At 42.8% G+C, this 21,613-nt stretch overlaps 2 protein-coding genes across 3 annotated transcripts in view; one reads left to right on the forward strand and one right to left on the reverse strand.

Moving 5' to 3' along the window:
- The window catches only part of zgc:65895 (uncharacterized protein LOC393546 homolog), a 40,586-nt gene extending 28,751 nt beyond the window's left edge, over positions 1-11,835 (forward strand). Inside the window, exons 1-3 of one of the 2 annotated variants that reach the window (XM_049570312.1) lie at positions 6,171-6,498; positions 6,828-6,879; positions 10,042-11,835. In XM_049570312.1, the coding sequence (XP_049426269.1) occupies positions 6,377-6,498; positions 6,828-6,879; positions 10,042-10,311 (444 nt within the window). In that variant the 5' untranslated portion in view covers positions 6,171-6,376 and the 3' untranslated portion in view covers positions 10,312-11,835. Of the gene's footprint in view, positions 1-6,170; positions 6,499-6,827; positions 6,880-10,041 lie in introns of those variants that run through there. The other variant, XM_049570310.1, reaches the window with a different exon arrangement.
- Positions 457-21,613, reverse strand: part of LOC125885007 (coiled-coil domain-containing protein 122) — a 52,262-nt gene continuing 31,105 nt past the window's right edge. Inside the window, exon 6 of the mRNA XM_049570365.1 lies at positions 457-991. Within this exon, the coding sequence (XP_049426322.1) occupies positions 760-991 (232 nt within the window). The 3' untranslated portion in view covers positions 457-759. The remainder of the gene's footprint in view (positions 992-21,613) is intronic.

Consider the following 21,613-nt stretch of genomic DNA (forward strand, 5'->3'; position numbering starts at 1 on the left):
AGAGTTCAGACTTGGCACGTGGGAGAACTTTCAGCTGGTTGCAATCTGCAAAATCCTACACACTCATCCTTTAAGATATGTCTGAATTCACATGTAAGCCTCCTCAGTTTGCTGCCCCAGTTTTTTTTTATTTATTTATGACTTCTATCTTGAATATTACAAATACTTTGCCTCAAGTTTTATTCTTAAGCTTAAAAAAGTATTTTTTAAAAACAGCATTCTTCAAAATAAGAGCCTAGAACTTGCAGGATTTGGATTTCACTCCTTATTTTGCAGTGAAACGTTGTATTTTTAACTATGTGGGCAATGCAAGCACCAGCTGTTCTTTTTTTATTCCTCCACATCGTCTGCTGCCACACTGTGGCTACACATCCGCCCTTATGTAAGCTGTACAGGGTGTGGTGAAGATGTGCACCACCACCCTTTACTTCTCTGCTCACAGTCTTGTAGCCGGTGAGTTCTGATAAACACGGCCGTGGTTATCTTGTGTAGAAAGCATTTTGTGATTGGTGAAGGTGGTGTGGACCAGTGTTGTGTTAAAGGCTTACAGGAGAGCTCTGCCTGGTAATTGTTTAATCCACAGTTTGGCAAGATCAAGAGCTCATTACCTAACTGATAAGGTCTTATAGCTTGGTGGAGCATCAACACAGTAGCCTGGCCAACAAGGGAGATTTTAATGTGGTGTTTATCACATATACTTATTTAAATCTTCCACATGTGTACGCAAAGCTTTCCCACAGTGGTTTGGTAATATATGGGTCAGCGCTTTGCACATGCCACATACACAAGCTTTGGGTGGACGTGGACGTGGATACATAATGAATGAAAGCATCCCATCTGCGATGTCATGACGTCAGCATTTCTAGCCATTGGCTGAGCTGGGTCTGTTGGGCCTTCAGTGATTGGCTGAGAGTCAACATCAGCGAGCGCTCCCCTCAGACAAGTTTCGAGCCTTTTGTTCTGAGCAGGCATGCGTAGACTGACCCCAGACCTGCAAGTACACAATGTACAGATAAACAGTAACTGAGGAGCTTTGTCTTCAGATGACAACCTTAAGATATTTTTGAGTGCCTCAAGTCACGAAGTAAGATTTTCAGAGACACATTATTAGTTTCTGTGACTTCCCTACATCGTCTTCTTCTAAAAAAAACTCAGTGCTCTTGTTTCTGGCCCTCAACTGTTCCTTGGATTAGTGTCACATACAGTGAAGGGAAGAAAAGAATATGTGACCTCCACCTAATGAGGTTAATAATTTCACTGCATGCATTGAGCTCAATCCCACCAACAAACTCACTCCGTGCCCCTCGCCGCCATTTTGTGCTCCCCACAGCAGCGCTCCATCTTCAGTCAGGGTCGCCTCCTCCTTTTGTTCTCCACACTTGTACTCAGCATTTACTTAACGCTGCTTTTTTTTTTTTTTTATACAGTTTTGATGTTTTAATTTTTTTGTGCCCTGATCTACCGTCTAGCTTGCCATCTTGTTTGATCGTCTTTGTTCAGGCTGTAATGCGTGCCTGCGTGGGAGCACTTTTTATACCCAACATGGAGGTACACGTGAGGCATGCTCCAGTGGAGACTCATACTGTGAGTATGTGTGTGTGTCCAGTGTGCATCCACTGATGCGGAGTGACAAGACGGCTGAAGGCATGCCTGGTACAACGTATACATTCTTGGTGAGATGACTTGAGGAGGAGCAAAGTGTGAGGGACGCAGGAGGTTTGTTACATCAGGGCGTTTAAGGACGAACGCGCCCTCTCTGATACCAGAAGGTCTAGAGTCGGGTACCACTCCTGCGCCCACCTCCATCACACAGAGGATGTTGCAGGAAACAAACGAAGGAAGGGAAGGGAGTGGCTTGCAGGCGGCTGTTAGCGTGCTAGCAGGGTGTGTGGTCGAAAGTAGCTCATCCCATTGGACGGATCGCCCTAATCTCCACTGACAGTTTATATAACAACAGAAGGGGAGGTGACATGACTCAGTGACATCACACCCCACCCAGCTATTTCCCCGCACTGTGCACCCAATCGTCTGAGAGTCCATACGTGATTCAGGCTTAGTAAGGGGGCGATCAGTAGGACTCCCCTTGTACCCACACACACTCCCTTCCCCGTCCTCCATTGTTGGTCAGGCTCCCCCTATGTGAATCTCCCACAGCTGAGGGGAGCAGGGGGTCGGGGCCAAAAGGGCGCAGGTCAGGAGGACGGAGGAGTGGTGTTGGTGTTTGTTTTGGGGTGTTTTCGGTAGGGTGGGCGCGGGGGCCCTCTGGTTTGCTTGGAGTGTGTGTTTTAGCCTCAATGAGAGAGAAGGGGCTGGCCGGGGCAGGAGGAGTGCAGGGCAGGGACGCCATGGCCCTGAAGCTGCTCTTCTGGGAGCTGGAGAAGCATCTGAAGAGGTAACGATGGCTGTGGTGTTGTCATGTTGTCAGGGGCGGCCGCGGCATGGTGGGGGGTCAGGGATTAAACGAGGGGCTTTGTGTCGATGTATCTGTCTGATCGTTGTGGTGGCGTCCAGCTGATTGTTTTCTGTGTGTTGCTGAGGGAGAAATATTCAAGTTATCGACGCATTTATCCAGGAACATGTGAGTGTCTCTACCTGCAGAAAGGAACATCACCTCTGTGCGTGCATACGGCCGCTCAGCAGCCCCCGAAGGGCTATCAGTGTGTTCAAGGACACAATGTTCTTGCTTCTGCACATGCATGTTGTTAGAGGCGGGCTGATGTGCGTTCTCTGTAACGTGGCCCTGCACAGATCCAGACCAAAACTTTATCTTGCCTGCTTTCATTTTCATTTTTCACTCCAATCTCAACTGCCAGAGATAATAAGTGCCATATTCCAGTTCCTCAATCGCTCCAGTCAGCCCATATCTGCTTCCCTTTGATCAGTTATCACGCCACGAACAGACTTCAGTCTCCCAAGCCCAATAAACCAATATCCTGTCCAACATCAAATCTGCAAAAACACATTTTCCTACAGGTGACAAACTACTTCTGGTCTGCATCCAACACCCAGTTTCTCTTCAGTGTGTCATATTTTTCTCTTTGCATAAGCATATATGAAAAGGGTCTGTACAGCGGTGCCTTCATGTGACACTGCTCCCTGTGGAAGATAAAAAAGGAGAACTCAGTACAAACGTTATGTTCCAGTTCTGTAAAATCACTCATCCCGCCAAAGTTCCCTTAACCGTTAGGCCCTAAAGAACAAAGATATGAGCAGGTTGAGGGTTTTGTCTGCTCTGACATGTTTCTGATCTCCCATGTTGACACACTTCCACTTCCTGACTCAGTGAATGTTCTAGCCAGAGACAGATATAAGCACAGCTAAGGTGCTTAAAGGTGTCTGAAAGCAGCTCCTGACGTGCGGGTCAGAGATCCTGACACTTAACGCTTTACTGCTGCAGCTCTGACGTGTCCTGTCAACGTCAGTGGAAGGTGTGAATGAGCGGCAGGTATACTGATGAAATTAAAATGTGTCAGGAGAAACAAAACCACACCCTGATTGTAGCGGAAAGACTTGTTTTAGTTTCAGTCTTGACCAGACTGTTTACAATAAATGTATTTCCTTTTCTTTGTGGGCTGTATATCTGAACTGTTTCCATGATGACGGCATCAGAGCACCCACACACAGCAGGGTAATAAGTGATTTATAGGTTAAGATAAAGTTAAACATTTAGAAAGATGAGCTGCTAGTGTCAGTCATACCCTCTGAGTAACTAATAAAAGATTAAAAATCTGCCCTGTGTGTAGTTAGTTGTACATGCTTCATTAATGTATGTCACAACAGGTTTTTAGACTAATCAAAGGTACGACAGATCTTAAAATTAGGGCTGCAACTACTACTTTTATTATTAATTAATCTGCAGATTATATTCCTGATTATTTTTTGAAAGGTCTTTTGAGAAATTTCCACCACAAGTTCCCGGAGTTTTCAGATCACGTGTGTCCGACCAACAGTCCAAAAAGATATTCAGTTTAATATTATCAAAAAATAAGATGTCCAAATATTATACCAATATACCAAATATTTATGTTTTAGATTCTGGGACTAATTAAGTTTTGTCATTTTAGCTTTAAAAACTGATAGAGTAACTGATCGTTTCAGCTCTACTAAACATATTTTCAGGCAATTTTGATCAATTTTGTGCAAAAAAGATAGGTTGACAAAAACTAGTCTTTAGGTTTTGATAATGAGTTAATCACTTAAGTCATTTCTCAGGGAAACTTTTTAATGTGTGCCATTTTATATCATTGTAAGCTTGAATATCTTCTTTATACTGTTGGTCACATAAAACAAGGGCTTGTCTAATTATTGTACGGCTGCAGCTAATGATTATTTTCATTATTGTCCAATCTGCTGATGAGAATTTGCTGCTTTTCTTCGGCGTAATGACAGTAGACGAAGAGTCTTTTGGGTTTTGGATTGTCGTTTTTTTCCCCCACAATTTTTGACATTTCATTGACTAACTGATAATGAAAATAATTTTAGAAGTCTACTAAATGTCCAGAAAAATGCTCACACAATTTCCCACAACTCAAAGTGCTATCTTTAATTTAGGGATGCACAGTATTGGATTCTTTGCCTTTTTTATTTATTTATTTTTTGACAACACATTTGGCTGATAACTGATACTGATATTTCAACTTTTTCCCCACTTCATTTTAGTGATCATCAAGTCTCTTCTGTGATGGAATAAACATCATATTATACATACATACTCTTATCATCTTATCATGATGATACATACTCTTATTTTGATGTCCTTTATAAATACATGGATAAACCAACACGTTTTTAACTCCAGTCAGAGTGCCATGGATGCATTTTAGACTGCCTGCCTGTACTGTGGACTTAGACACTGAGTGAGCTGGCCAGTTGTTCTCTTTTTACCCCAAACACTCTTCATTTACTGTCATAAAAGACAAAGAAGGGCAGCCACTTTTCACATTTTCGAAGCTGGAACCAGTACATTTTTTGACATTTTCTTTACAATCTACTGAAACAATTAATCAATTATCAAAATTGTTGGCGATATTAACAGCAGATTAATTGATAAAGAATTAAAAATTTTAACTGTGATTGTCTCCAAACCTGAGGATGTGTAGATACAAGATGATATAGTTTGTTCTTTGCTCAAGTGGACAAACTGAGGGATGAGGCTGTAACTATTTTTTATCATCTATTCATCTTTCAATTATTATTTTTTGATCAATTGATTAATCGTTCAGATTATATTATAGAAGGTCGGAAACTAGTAAAGGTTGGCCATAACAGTAGCCCTGACTCCAACGTAGTGTCTTTAAATATAATATTTTGTCTGTCCAACTGTCCCAAACGCCAGAGATACTACATATATAACAATATAAACAGAGAAAAGCTGAAATTCGAGTGGCTCAAACCAGCAAATATTTGCAGTTTGATAAACGACTTTGACAAGTCATTTATTATCAGAATTGTTGGCTGTTAATTTCCTGCTGATTTCATCAGCTCTGTCACACATCTCAGACACATTCACACACACATATCACAGCTTGTGATAGAGCCTGATAGAGGACAGAGGGGCAGTCCTGGTTTATTGTAAAGAACAGTGTGATCCCATTTCAGTCAGTCAAACTCATCTAAAGAGGACAAAGGGGCTTCTACTGTTTCTGCTGATATCTGACTCTTGTATTGACACCTCACCATCAGCGTAAATGTTTAATCACAGTCACAGCTGGACTGTGCCCAGGTCAGCCTGAACACAGGGTCAACTGATCACTCATGTTACAATGAAGTGTGTGTGTGAGTGTCACCTTGTTGTGTGTGTGTGTGTGTGTGACCCCTTTAATGCATGACCGGTAGGTGGAGACATTGTGTCAGGCAAAGTTTCCCCATCACCTGCAGGAAGCAGGAAACAATACGGCCGCGTATTTGTGTTAAACAGAGGATCCTTTGAAGTAAAATGTCCGCTGTTGTGTATACGTGGTGATCATATGGTGATGAGGCAGTCCGTGTGTGATGGCGCGGTTGGATGCGGGCTTTTATAGAGGACGGTGCAGCAGGTAGAGAGATGCTACATAAATGATTCCCATGAGCAACCGCTCCTCCAATCAGAGCCAACCCCTCGCATATATTATGCTAATGAGCGCCCTCCTAAGCCAATCACGTTGCAGCTGGCGCCGTTCCCCTGCATGTATTATCCAGACAGAGAGCCGCGGTGCGCGGAGCTGCAGCCCGCCGCTCAGTCTTTGTGTGCGCTGTCCCGGCTGCGAGCTCTGCTGCCGCCCGGAGAGCAGACAGATTGTGCGCTCAATAATGCGCTATTTTTCTACTTTTCTACCGCTGGGCTTCCGGTTAGCGCAGCCGAAGACTCTTCGCTGAGGGTTTCAATGGGCGGGATAGCATGAATTCCCAATGTTACACAGTGGCGATGGATCTTGGCGTTTGTCAACTGAGGAATTTCTCGATATCGTTTCTGTCCTCTGTGCTCGGGAAGGAGAGTGCATCAGTCAGGCTTGACAATAGGTAATGTGTCACCCAGCTCTCTGCGCACTGCGATGTCTCACTGTCTAATCTGCGCTCATGTGCGGCTCATTGATCCTCCGCCATCAGAGTCAAAGCTGTGCGCGACCTCCATTTGCTCTGCCGCAGACATTCCTTTTATTCTACGTCCTGACAGCTTCATAACGAGACACCTCGGGGTGTCTTTATTTGTGATGTGGCACCATAAAGCCCGCAGTCACGTCTCTGGATGGAGACATCAAAGCCACCCTGCAGCACTCAGCTCATCACCACATATTCTGCTGTTTTGCTTATATAGCTATATTAACCTGTTTGTCTTTCTGTCTTTGCAGCTCTTCCGGCGCAAGTGTGGTGGCCATTGACAACAAGATTGAACAAGCGATGGTAAGCATCTGTTATCCAGTGTGTAAATAGGCCTGTGTGTTGCTTTACATGCATGTCAGGGCAGTGTTATGTAAGGCAGGCACCGACGTGGACTCACGCAGCTGTAGCCCTCCTTTATGCTTTTATTTTGGCATCTTTTGCTTTCCTAGTAAATCATATTTGTAGGTTATTATTGTGTCTTTATCATGAGGTCATCTTAAGGAATGAATGAATGAATGAATGAATGAATGGTGCATTTCTAGAGAGGAATTTTGTTAGAAATGAGGCACATTTCTGCACACATGCACCTGCCACTTTATGATGGATTCAAGGCAGCAGGAGTTTCCGCTCTGTCACGACTCAGACTGATGACCCCTGGCTCCCAGCTCCATGTGGGGCAGGTTGAGGTTCACACGCTATCCCGTCTCCTTCTCATGCATATACATCCACAGTCCCTCCCCAGCCCTCTCCCCCCCCTCTCTGTCCCGTGTTGCTAGGCAAGCAGCAGCCTCCCCGCGGCTCAGTATAAATAACTCTGCCGGTGATTGGCTCCTCCCACCCCGGTGCAGGAACATTTTGTTCCCTCTCTGCGTACCAGGAGGAGGAGGAGGAGGAGGAGGAGGAGGAGGGGCGGGGCCACAGAGGAGGGGATGCTCAGATTATTAAATCCTCCCTCAGCAGGCTGGCACAGCACACAGCACACAGCTCAGGCACCAGCACAGCTGCTTCTCCTCTGAAAACACACCTTTTCCTGCATGTTTCCACCTGTCATCAGTGCACGTGCTATGCAGGACTGTGATCTGATATATGGTGCAGAATCAGCTTTGTGCGCTCGTCCCTGCCAGCATGGTTTTGAGTCAGTCGTGTTTCTGAGTCATTTTTCCTGCAGTTAATTTTTTTGCCAGGAGGAAGTCTCTCGTGGTCACTAGATTTATATTTAGAGTCAAAAACAATGTGGACCAGCCAAAGTACATTTCATAAAAATAGACTAGACCATAGATGGTTTAAGAAGGCAAGAAGTGTGCATGAATCATGGAGTGAGTGATTGGGCTGCAGCTATTTATATTTATTGATCTAATCTGGTGATTATTACTCATGTATTGGTCCCTGTCTAGTCTAGAAAGTTTCACTTTACCAAAGACTTCTCACATTTTTCGCCAAAAGGCTGCGATTAGATTAAACACAGAAAATCAGCCAATTCTTACATTTGAGAATCTGAAAGCACGTCATGTTTGTAACGATTAATCCATAATCAAAATAGCTGCCATTCATTTGACATGTTGGTCAGTTAATTGACTAGTGATTAGTTGAAAAGAATTTGATTTAGCCTTCAAAATGTTATAAAAAAAATGCCCAACGAAATTCCCCAGAGCCTTCAAATTGCTTGTCTTGTCTGACCAACAGTCCAAACCCCCCTAAATATTAATGTTATAATGATAATAAAGGGAGAAATCTGGAACCACATTACATTAATACGATTAATCAATTATCAAAATCAGCATCTTGGTCCATTATTGACCCGACGTTAATTGATAGGAATTTGATTTAGCCTCCCCAAATGGCTTGTTTTGTCCAAACAGCCCAAAATACTGTGAATTGGAGCAAATTCTTAGATTTGAGAATCTGGAACCACGTTATGCTTATAATGACTAATCCATAATCAAAATAGGTGCCGTTCATTTGACATGTCGGTCAATTAATTGACTTTATTCTCTGTTATTTTCTATGTTTAATTCATATTTTTATTGATTTACTTAGGTTGGGACATGACAGTTCTACACATCAAATGAGACATTCAGTCTTGACAAACAAAATAAAAATACATTACACACAGGATGATAGATGTCCGTACAAGAGAGCGTACAACACCAGTCCCAGTCCGCCAAACAGCAATCTAATCACACTTCCAGGTCCCCAGACAGTGCAAAATAATTCCAAAAATCCCCCCAGATTGGTCCTTGAGCACGGTTAGTCATCCTCGTCAGCATGGGTTCGTATGAGGCAGGTTTTGTCATAGAGCTGACCCATTTTTTTATTTCTGGGGGTTTCGTTGACTTGTGATAACCGGAGTATTGTTCCAGCAGCTGTAATGACTCCAGCCATAACAACTGACCCTATTCTTTATGCTTCAGTCAAGATACCTTGTCTTGTCTTGTCTTGTCTTGTCTTGTCTGACCAACAAAACTCCCAAGATATAATTTTTATAATGATATAAATGAGAGAAAAGCAGTAAATCTTAACATTTGAGAAACTGGAACCACATTATGTTTACTGTGATTAATTAACCAACTCTCAAAATATGTATATGTGCTGTATTTATTTTCAGTTAATTGACATCTCGGTCCATTACTTGACAAGAATTTGATTAAGCCTCAAAATGTCAACCAAAAAAAAAAAAAAAAAAAAAGCCAGTCAAAATTCACATCATGGTCAGCTAATTGACTACTGATTATTTAATTGATAAGAATTGATTTAGCCTTCAAAATGTATAAAAAAAAAGTTAAAAAAAAAAAAAAAAAAAAGCCTGTAAAAATCCTGCAGAGCGCGGGGTGACGCCCTCACATATCTTGCCTTGTCTGACCAACAGTCCAAAACACCAAAATATTAGATTTACAGTGATATAAATTAGAGTAGGGCTGCCCAAAAACTGAGACAAGAAAAAAAATGTGATTATTCTGACAGATATTGCAACATGAGCCACAATTTTTGTGGGAAAGGCAACTTTTTCATTCCAACTTCACTGGTGTCTGTACCAAACAAGCACGTTCCCTTACGTCTGGAGTATGATTTATAGGCTGGCACGTCCCGTTAGCACCGCAGTGCTTCATTTATAATGGTACGTGCTGTTATTTGAATATGGCACTTGGCCATGTTGTGACTTCGATAATAATGAGATTATTTGTGCAGCTCTACTGTGAGAAGCAGGAACCAGCAAACATTGGGCACTTAAGCTTCACTTCAGATCTTTATTGTCCCACGAGAGGCAGTAAGGCAGCATGAAAACACAAGTTAAACCATGAAACGTGTCCGCTATAAAATGATTTGCTGATTAATATTTTAGTTCTCATGTGATTTAACTTGAAAAATAAAAAGACGTATGTGGCGTTTTGTTGTGTTCATGGTCTCAAACAGGACTGTGGTTTGTATCTAACCATGTCCATCCTTCTCTCCCTCTGTCCTCAGGACCTGGTCAAGAGCCACCTGATGTACGCCGTGCGCGAGGAGGTGGAGGTGCTGAAGGAGCAGATCAAAGAGCTGATCGAGCGCAACACTCAGCTGGAGCAGGAGAACAACCTGCTCAAGAACCTGGCCAGCCCCGAGCAGATGGCTCAGTTCCAGGCGCAGGTCCAGACCGGCGGCTCCCCGACTGGCGCCGCCCAGCCTCCGGTGCCGGTCTCTGCCGGAACCATACAAGCCCTCCCCTCCACACAGAGCTCCGGTATGTCTGCGTAACACAGAAGCTGCACACTGGAGAGCCCCCTGAGGATGAGACACAGGGGAGATGGGAGGAAGAAGAAGAGGAGGAGGAGGAAGGAGGAAGGAGTCTTGCCATACTGTGAACTGACTCTAGCATCAAGACCGACTATGCCACCGTCTCGAGGAGCGCACACGTCAACTTAAACCGGAGGACAAACTTTCTTTTGTTGCACATTTAATTTAACTGAAAGACTTTGGAGTTGCACCGGTGTGTGTGTGTGCGCGTGTGTGTGTGTCCGCTTTTATTACGTGCTTCAGACAATCGTCATCATGGTGATAACGAGGGGAGCTGACAGGAACTGAGCTGCCGCCATTGTTCAGAGGAAGGCGCTAAAACACGAGACCCGGCCAATCATGGGGAGTACGCCGCATGCTCTTGTCAGTGCTGTTGAATCCCTCGCTGTGTGACCTGTGGAACGTGTGCCATCGTCACCCTGCCCCCACCTCAGCCCAGCACTCTCCATCAGCACACTTTACGTTTTTTTGACTGTTTTATTTTTAACTTTTTTAGTGCTGCACTTTTTTTCAGACGAAGCGGTGGACGAACTCTTAAAGATTCGTACGACCCATCTGGAATGGGAGCCGATGATGTCGTTGTGATGTTCTGGGTTTGAGACGGGGCTTATAAAGAATTTTGAAATATATATTATGTGCGCCTCATCGTTCACTTTGAGAGCTCTTTGTTCTTTTTCACATCGCCGTCCCCACCCTTCACTCTTGCCCGTTTGTGGATGGAGCGTTAAACATTTATGCAGGGAATCAAGGTTTTTATAGGGAAAGGTTTGTGTTTGTCTGTTTTTGTTGATGTTACTATAGTGATCTGTAAAAATGACCGATGGGAAGGCAAATAAGTAGGACATGACTGTTTCTAGGTAGTGAACTTTGTAAAAAAAAAAAAAAAATTCCAGTTAAATTCTGCCAAGTGCCTGGTTTCTAACCATAGATACATATATAAGCTTTTTTAGTTGTTTTATTCAATGTGTAAATATATGTATAGATATATATATCTATGGTTTACCAGGTTTTGAACTACCTGTGATGTCATTACTCAGGGTGGGAACACAAGAGGATCATTTACCTCGACACTAAGATGCTGTCTCTCCTGCAGTGACACACGGCCTCGTACTGTACGTGAACTCTCCTCTGCCGCCGCTTAACTCGCTCGCTCAAATTATCTGGACTGTTTGACCAGTTTTCTTGGGGACGTGTGATATTGTTTTTGTTGTTTTTTTTTTGTTTTGTTTGTGTTTTTCATTTTTCTTTTTGTCTTTTGTACAAGCCAAGTGTTTGGAGTTGCTCGCTGTGCAACTGAAGCGCTGAACACGAATCATGATGAGACACTTGGCGAGATTTGAATTTAGAAAAAACAAAAAGAAAGGAAAATGCCTAGCAGAAGTATGTCGATGTTTTGTGCATGTTCCTCAGCCCATCACTAATGTGACGTTACAATTGCACTAGACAGTTGCACCTCAAATAAAAAATGAAAACGAAAAAGTGAAATCTGGACTGTTTCGGTTTTTCCTGTTTAATAATGTCATGATTTGGGGTTTTAGAGATGAGTCTGAACTGTAGCAGGTTTACTAGAAGATGACTGGTGCCTTTTGAAGAAATATGTAGGTGAAAGTTTAATTTTAGTCATAAAAATATAATAAATTTAAACATTTTCTCCTTTTGGAAACTTTAAAACTCTGAATTTAAGTCATAAAATTGGGCAAAAATCTAGTTTAACCACAAATAAACTTTTTAATTCCACCACATAGAGATCAAATAGCTTGTTTCCTCTCTCCTCCACATTTCCCAGCTGATCAGTAACCCCCACAGCCTCCCAGTTCACCCACACATCTCACTTACAACACACAACAACCTACTGCCTCGCTAGACTTTATCCCGCATGCGCAGAAGCGTCCCCTATGTAAATATTTATGTCACATGTGGACGTCTCATTGGTTCTATACGACCGAGCCCCCTCACGTGCATCTGACGGTGGCTCCGCCCACCGCACGTGGACCTGCACGCTGGTGTGGAGGACGCGCGGACGGGAGCGCGCGGACATATAGGACGACGTCATGAGAGGGAGAGCTAAAGACAGATTTATAACGATGATTTTTGGCCGTAAATGAGCGAAAAAACGCCTTAAATTGTAGTGTTTAACTTTATATATACATTACAGACCCTGTTTGTGTTTGATTACACATGTAGGTGCCTCTTGTTTAAAATAATAAATAAAAAACAGGCAATAAAATGAACACGTGACAGCTAGAAAGCTAATCCCTATTATATTTAAATGAGGACACTAATGTCAATACATGTATTTAATGTAGCATTCAGAACCAGAGGTTACAAAAGTATTTTATAGGGACAGAAAAAATACAGTGCTATTAGACTGCTATTAAAATATTACTTTATTACCAACCACACATGCGTACATACAGTCAGCCTTTAATCTCCTATAGATTTATAGCTCTGCTGTGATGTCTCTGTAGTATTAATGTAAAATTTAAGATTGGATTATTATAAGTCATATTTCTCATCTCCTCCCAACATGTACAGGTGTTTCAGTACATGCTACATATAGTCATGCAGACTCTATAGCAAAGCCACACTGCTGATACATCTCACTGAAACCATACTTACTGCAGAGCCGTAGATTCTGGGGGGGACACAGGGGACATGTCTCCCTCCATCCTCCAGTATAATATTGAAATGACACCTTTGCTTCGCTGTCCTGTATAACCCAGACCATAATATATTAACATACAGTCAGGTGCCAGTTTATTTAGTATGATAAGATCGATACAGTTGAATACAACAGCTGTGCAATAAAATCCACCTTCATTAAGGTTTATGTAAATGAGAGCGGGCTAAATACTGAATAAAGGTCAATAAAATGAGCACATAGTGTGACAGTCGCAACAGAAACTGAACATTATAACCCTTTATACTCCACTTAGTATGTGGTAATGCAGCAGAAGCAACTGCACACTGCACATGGACTGGCAGCTATTTCAACAGACTAACAGGCTAATCATTTCTGTAATTGTGAAGCAGAAAGCCAAACACTTGATAAGTTTATGCTGCTTAAATTTTGAGACTTTAATGCCTTCTTTGTCGGTCATGATAGTATTTTGATTATCTTTGGATTTTTGGACTATTACATGGATCAAACACCATTTGAAGCTGTCGCCTCGAGTGCAATGATTCACCCTAACAGTTGCTGTGACTCTGTGCAAAGATTCAGTAGTTCACATTGTTGTGATTCATGTCTTCACATCCAAGTGTAAAACAGCAAAGCTGCAGAGCGAAATGAACCACACTGATTCAAGTCAGCAGAAACCAGGCACATACATGAACATTTACAGCAAGAAAATACTTTGATTTTCAAGGCCAAATTGTAACCTCGAGATACAGCAGCTCAGTGGGATATTTTTAGCAACGTTTTCTAGGCTACACTTTCCCTCCTGCTCGGCTGCAGAGAAGCTCAATTTCCTCTCAGTTCAGGCAGTCAAAACCAGGTCTTTTCCACTTGTTTTACTGAAAACAAACCAGTGAACTTGATTTTAATCAATTCCATTTAAAATCTTTGTGTTTTTTATGCGTTTTTTACGCATGTGTTTTTTAAAAAATGTAACCCAGGGACAATAAAGAGCTTCAGTTTGGATATCCTGGCATGAAATCTAATTAACTGAGCTCCTTGATCTAATGTCTGTTGAGAGGGCCGTGCTCTGTCCTCCACCCTCCTTCCTCTCCGTCCTCAGGTCAATCTGATCCCACGTCCTGACCTCGGAGTGGCTGGCTGGCTCGGTGGATCAGACGCTGCGTGGAGACAGAGCTCCTGTCCAGATGGCACTTTCGCAAATCCTGTTTCATTGACAAAAGGTGTTTTCTTCAAGCATGCCGCTGCGGGGACAGGATGTTCTCTGAGGCCGCGGGATCACACGCGGATTAACCTCGTCTATTTTTACTGCGGCTGATGTTTGGAGGCACAAGTATGGACCGCCATTATTTATCCAGGCTCTGATCCATCAATGAAGTCCTTGGGCCTGGTGGCATATGTTAGTAAGAGCTTTTATTGGCAAGTATGCACATGCAACCTCTACTCCTGGCCTACTGTTTCCAGACATGCAAAGACCATTCTGCCCCAAAATCAACCCTAAAAATCCTCTTTACACCCCCTGAACCAGACCTCCCTCTGTGCTGCTCCTTATTGCTGAGAAAGCAGGTGGCCTGCTGTTAAAGCCACAGCATCCAGACTGACAGGAGGCCCACCAGGACACTACTGTACAAGGGGATTAGCCTGTCCAGTGTCCACGCATCAGAAATACATGTTTGTACACACAGAGAAAGAAAACATGTCAACAGCACTCTCATCGCTGTGAAATCCCAAATGTACTGAGGATCAATCCACATTTTGTTGCATCTGATCATATATTACCTTACACTCTCAGAAATCAGACACTCATGGTGCTACCCCGACAGGAAACAGCAATGTCTTGGTTTAAAAAACAACTGCTTTTCGTGGCGCTACCCCGACCGGAAATGCAGTCATGTTCATGTTAAAAACAACCACTTATCGTGACATTACGCCAGCAGGAATTGCAGCAATCTCTTGGTAATAAAACAGCAGCTATTCATGCCACTAATGCAGGAAATGCAGTCATGTCTTGCTTGTGGCACTGTCCTGGCAGGAAATGCAATGATGTCCCTGTTAAAAACAATTTCTTTTCGTGGCACTTCGCCTGCACAAAACCCAGCAATGTCTCTGTAAAAAAACCAGCACTTTTTCTGGCACTATCCTGGTTGGTAAGCAGCGATATATCTGGATTTTCGTTTCGCTATCCTGGCAGAAAACACAGCACTTTCCGTGGCACTACCCTGGCAGGAAACAGCGTGATGTCTCGCTTAAAAATAGTGCTCATGGCACTACCACAACAGGAAAGGCAGCAATGTCTTGGTTAAAAACAAGTGTGTTTCCTGGCACTATCCCAGCAGGAAACACACCATTGCATGGTTAAAAGCAACAGCTTTTTGTGGCGCTAGCCTGGCTGGAAACTCAGTGACGTCTATGTTAAAAACAATCGCTTATCGTGGCACTATCCAGGCGGGAGACGCTGCGATGTCTCTGCTTTTCCTGGCATTATTATGGCAGGAAAATGGACTGATGTCTATGTTAAAAACAATTGCTTATCGTGGCACTATCCAGGGGGGAAATGCAGCGACCACTCTGTAAGAAACAGCTGCTTTTCGTAGCACTAATGCAGGAAACAGCACTGTCTCTGTTGAAAACAACCACCTACTGTGGCGCTATCCCGGCAGGAAACGCAGTGATGTCTCAGTAAAAACAGTCACTTTTCATGGCACTAATGTGGCACTATCGTGGCACAAAACACAACGATGTCTCGGTGAAAAAAAACCAGCCCCTTTCCTGTGACAAGTTGACTGAATATCTCTAAGTTTCTGGTGCTATTTTTCAGTGGTTTCTCTGACTGTGGGAAACAGCCGTCAGCACCATTACTATTAAACAATTCTGTGATGTGGGTGTCTTCATCCAGGCTGGTAGGAGTCATAAAGATTTTTCTTTTTCAAACTCTTCCTTGACCTAATGATGTTTTCCGCTGACTTTGAGGAAAACGTGTTTAAAAAAAGTGCAAAAATGGCACTGCCCCCGAGCTGTAGATGAGTCTGTGCTGTGTGTGATCATGTCTCCCTTTTATCAGACTGTGGGGTCAGACAGTGGTATGTCTCTGACATGAATCTGATGTCCTGTTTCACTGAAAGAACCCTGTGATAACACACACACTTAATCGATTGATTCAGCGGTCTGTGGTTATAGATCGCGTGTGGAGTTTTCTGTCTCACACACACAAACACACACACAGACACTCACGTGCACTCAGTCAGCGCAAACCTTCAGCTCAAGTCAGCTGCTGCCACACGTCTGAACACACAGAACAGATGAAGGGTGAGTCATTTGATGAACCATGTGATGCTATCAGGAGAAACCCTCACACATTCCTGCTCATCACCAGCTCCACTACGCTCCATGATGTAAGGGATCTGGTATATCCATTCTCACTCAAGCCACTTCACTGAGGGATTTCCTGCATTTCCTTTCACAAATACTCAGGAAGTTGACATGAACTTGATGCAATCAGTACAAACACGGTCACTGCATCTCTGACAAAAAGCAAAAAACCACAATCACTCACAATGATGAAAGTATTATAAGACTAGTGAAATAAGACTCACTAAATGACAGACACTCAGACTCTCTGACCCTTGGTTTTGCCAGGTATGCTGTGGCATTACTTTTCACATGATTTCACTTCAGTTACTCAGACATTCACAATGTCAATTGCTCTTTGAGAACGCAGATCAACAGATCGAGACAGACCTAACCTCTTGTATCTGGTCACATTCCCCTTTAGGCAGTGGATTTCCTCCTATCATTCATCATCAGTCTGTTATAAAACACCGGTGCAAAATATTGAGTCTGAAAAATATTTTTTACACATCTTTCATTCATTAGCTACAATATCCGCACAAATATTGACCATAAAGCATTGAAGGACAGAAAAATTGTTTTGCTTCAAGATACTGTTACCGGCACGTGGCCTTTTGGCTAACCTGTGAGGGTGTGATGTGCGCTTCATTGTGTGTGTAAGGAGGGAAGCAGCTCTCTCAGGGTGTCATGGTGACGACGCATGCAGCAAGTAGTGATGATAGCAGTGGCATTAAGTGTCTAGATAAGCTCATGGTTTGTGTTAGACCTCATGAGAAGGCCGTGTTTATTGTTTTGTGGTGAAGACTGCAATAAAGCCATTCTTAGTGAACAGCACCCGAACGCCTCACTGTCCTTCCTTCTGCAAAGTGGTGCGGCCCGCTAGAAGCTAGTTACCAGCTAATAATGAGCCAAGCTAAATAGATATTAATAAGTCAGCATGTTCCCAGCTATATCTCTGACTTCTTAGTACCATACACACCAGGACATACTTTGAGGTCCTCGGCAGAGGTCTTTTGTCTGTTCCAGAGGCCCGGCTGAAAACTAAAGGGGACAGAGCGCTTGCCATCAGGGCCCCGAGGCTCTGAACAGTCTGCCCGAGGGAATCGGGTCAGTGATCTCTTTAATGTCCCTAATTACAACATACTTTTATTGGAGTTTTAAGTTCATTTAGACTGTCTTTAACTTCCTCAGTTTTTACATACTTAACTGTTTTAATCAGCTCTTTTTAACGTTGTTTTCATGTCGTCTGTTTTAACAGCAGTAGTAGTATTAATAGCCACACATTCACCCAGCTACCAACGATGGTGCACACAGGCATATTCAACGAATGTTAATGTCTTTATTTTGTCCTATTTGTCAGGTAGCCCACATGAAGTCTGAGCGAAGTGTAATTCATGCAGACAGTGACCTCGTAGCTTTCAGTTACTGCAGAGTCGTATAGTATACTGCATAGCTGTATTTGCCTATGATTAATGATATAATATAACATGAAATGAGATTTCAAATTTAGGTTCCCCCCCAGTGTTGACTCCAAGGCTACAGCCTTGTGCTAATGTTATAATTAGATGGGATATTTACCACGAACGTGCTGCTCGGTTAGGAAGCAGTGGCACTCATGCAGAGAGTGTCAAATACATGGCGCCCCTGGAATTTAAGCTCATGTTTTCTGTCTTAGTTGAAATTTTTTTACAGACATTAAAAGCAGCACTACTTTTGTCTTTCTTCATAAATATGAACCCATGCTTTGGACTGTTTCTTCCTCTCCGCTGTAACTCCTTGTTGCAAGTCTCCAGCAGTGTAGAAGCAGAAGTTTGACATCTATGTTTCTGATCGATCGGATTATTTGGAACCAGTTTTTGACTGCTTGCGGATTTGCTTCCACTTTTCCTGGCAATATTTTTACCAACAGTAATCACAGTTCCTGCATCATATACCTATCAAGACCTCAATAATTTCAGCCTAGATGTATCATATGATAAGAATCACAAGCTAAATACTACTAGCATACATTTAGTGCCAACACTAAGCTGCCATTTGATCCTCTGGTGCTGAATATTTTAGATTATACTAGAATAAACACATACTGCAGATAATGTAGGAAAATATCTGGCTCATGTCGACCCTCCTCTGCTCCCCTGCCTCTGTTTGTGCAGAGAAAATGAATTATTCATCAAATCAAACAAAGAAAATACCCATGAAAACAGGACTAGCGTGACTGTGAAAATGTCGATAATCACTAACGCAGCGTGTTCACCAAACCAAACCGGGGTCGGTGTGCAGCAGGTCTTTAGTTATGTCCCTCCCTGTCCTCATTTGTCCTCCACCCAAAGTCACATATCTCTGAGGCACGTGCCCCTGCTGCTGCCGCCGCTGAGCGAGAGCCCTCTGAAATTTCAAAACAAACCACAGACGGAAGCGCAAAGAGAGCGAGGCTTGTCGCTGGCGCCCCGTGGGGAGAGAGGGGGATTATGGGGGATTACGGCCCTCTTATCCTCCACTTTTCCTCCCCTCAGCACCTTCCCTCTCTCTCCATGAGAGTTGTCAAAACAGGAAAAGTTTTCATCCTAAAATCTCTGAGCATTTGTCGTGATCTGGTTGTTTTGTAGACACACAGCAGGTGATTTCACGTCTGTGTGCTGCAGTGGTAATGATTTTTCTCCTCTCAGCTGTCTGAGGTCTTTCTTTATCATGTAAATCTGGTTCGACTGGTTTTTAAGAACGCCTGTGTCATTGTTTGTCTGGTGGTGTCAATGTGAAATAGCAGTCATTCCTGGTGTGTGTTCAGTATTTGGAAGACAAGCATGCAAATCAATAAGGAAGCGGACCAGAGTTCAGATCATTAAATATCAGAGGAGAGAAATTTATCCCTGTTTTTGATCTTGAATTTGGGGGAATCTGTCAGCCTGGACGTATTTCATATTTTAAGACCAAGAAGAATATATCCAGTTAAACTGATGAGGAGAAACTAGACAGGCGGCAGTAAACATGCACTGACTCTCAGTAACCTGGTGTGTTTGTTTTGGCTGACATACAGTGAATTTGTGTGTCTGTGCAGCCAGACAGTCATCACACCATTGTTTAACTGACACAGCAGGAGAGACAACAACAGGCCCGACAGCGTAATGTTCTCTTAAAGAGCTTTCCTCTTAATCAGGCTGTTTATGGCACCGACTGCTCCAGTTTATGAGAAGGACGCTTGAAGGACTTTTAAGTTTATGAGCCACACAGTCCTTATCTTAATCTTAATATGAAACATTAAAGAGACTTTTAAAGGGTTGTATGTTGGAGGGGAGCTAGTTTTGGTTTAACATTTTCAAGTGGGGAGGCGAGCACTGTCATGACAACTGGTTATTTTCTGAAAAGAAACCACCACAAAAAAATGTAACAGATGTAGGTCGACTGTTTTACTGACAGAAAAGACAAATATAATTTAATAATTGGTGCCATAGAGGTGAAGCCTGACTAGACTTTAGATCTGGAGTAACTCACAGGACCTGGTGAAACCACAGGTCTGTATGTGGCTCCTGCAGAGCATTATCAGGATGATATTAGAGGAGCTCATGTGAAAAAAAGCATCAGCGCATTGATAAAGTCAATGTCACTGGCACATGACACAGCAAGAGTAAAAAATGTGGCAAATCAACTCTGACTTTTTTTTTTTTTTTGAGGAATGCTCACAATTTGCTTTGTTAGTTGTTTTATCTTCAAAACAATTCACAGAAGCCTTCGTCAAAATGTGCCATTTTTAGAGCATAGATTGTGAGATTGGAAGCTGTAGCAAAGGGGATTTTGAAAACAGTAACACACAGATAACAGAAAGGGGAAAAAATGCCGAACCTATATAGCTGCTCAGTGGCAGGTTCACAACCACAGTCTACGTCCGATGAGTTAGACTGATGAGTGTGTCAGGCAAGACGGTTTTCTTGACTTTAGACATAGGTATCTCCACAGTGGCTCAACAGGTTTGTACAAATCAAACTGCATTTGAAACGTCCGTATCCCTTCGTTCTTTTGCAATTTGAAGTGTAAAGATAGTGCAGATATCAAGAGACTTAAGGCCCTGAGAAGACAGGGATGAGCCTGTATGTAAGCTCACAGCAAAACAGAAATAAATTACAATCTGATCCTACTTAATAAAATAATAATACATTAATAAAATAACGTGACAAAAATCATAATTATAAAAATTATGTATAAAATCATCATCATAAAGTGCATAAAGTATAAAGAGACCTGGATACAGTGTTGGAGGCAGGGCCCCGATTGTCCCTATGAAAGTTGCTCAGTGGCGCATGAAGCCAAAATATTTGATTTCCACATATAAAACCATCTGGATTGTACGTATCAACGGGCCTATGACTCAAGTGCATCTGAGTCTTCTGCTGGACGAGCAGCTAACTTCCAGTTTAGCACTCCGCTGACTTGAATTGGGATAAAATGATTCAATCGTGCACTGATTTGCAGAAGTCTCTTTCACAATGTAGTCTATGGAAAAAATCTTTTTGGGCCCCATGACATCACCTGACGGACCTGGAAGTTGCAGTTACAGGTTGGCAATTTGCTTCAAAGCTTGCGTTAAACGTTAGCTTAATTAGCTGGCTAACTACAGCTGATAAAATCTGCTAGCGACAGCAAAATTGACAGTTGCCAGCTAGAAATGAGTAGCTGCTTTTGTCGTCTGTAATCAAAGACCCATTGTCTCAAAAATTACATAGAATTTGGAGTAAATCTGCCATTGTTATCATTGTAAACCACGTGTGTGCAGAAAGCTTTACAGGCGTAGGCGGGGCAGATAATTGCTTCACACTGTGGCATCAATAGTAATTGATTTCCACCCTGTTTGATGAAGTGAAGTGGAGACAGTTTGTTCTCTGCAGACAATGTGCTGATCAGCAACAATCAGAGGGTAAGAGCGACTGTCACAGTGCCAGCGTGAGCATTAAATACATCCTTCCTCTGCCTCCACATGGTCATATGCACTCAGCACTCACAGCTCAGACAGGAGGAAACAGAAGTCTCGACCTGGTGCGACACAGAACTGTGACCTAAAACTGCAGCAATCTCAAAAATAGCTTGAACGTGACCTGATTAGAGGAAGACCTACGTTGGTGATCTTTTGGGTCAAATCAATCCACTGTTGTGTGTTTACATTATTAATGCTGTGTGTACTAGAAATCCTTTTCATGCAAATTCCTCACAGCGAGTGTGTTTGAGCAGGTGTGCACCAAATGGTGGACAAAGCCTGCGGCCTCTCAGCAAAGTAGCAGCACAGATCTG

Source organism: Epinephelus fuscoguttatus, linkage group LG24 (genome assembly GCF_011397635.1).
Source record: "Epinephelus fuscoguttatus linkage group LG24, E.fuscoguttatus.final_Chr_v1".
Taxonomy (NCBI): Eukaryota; Metazoa; Chordata; class Actinopteri; order Perciformes; family Serranidae; genus Epinephelus; species Epinephelus fuscoguttatus.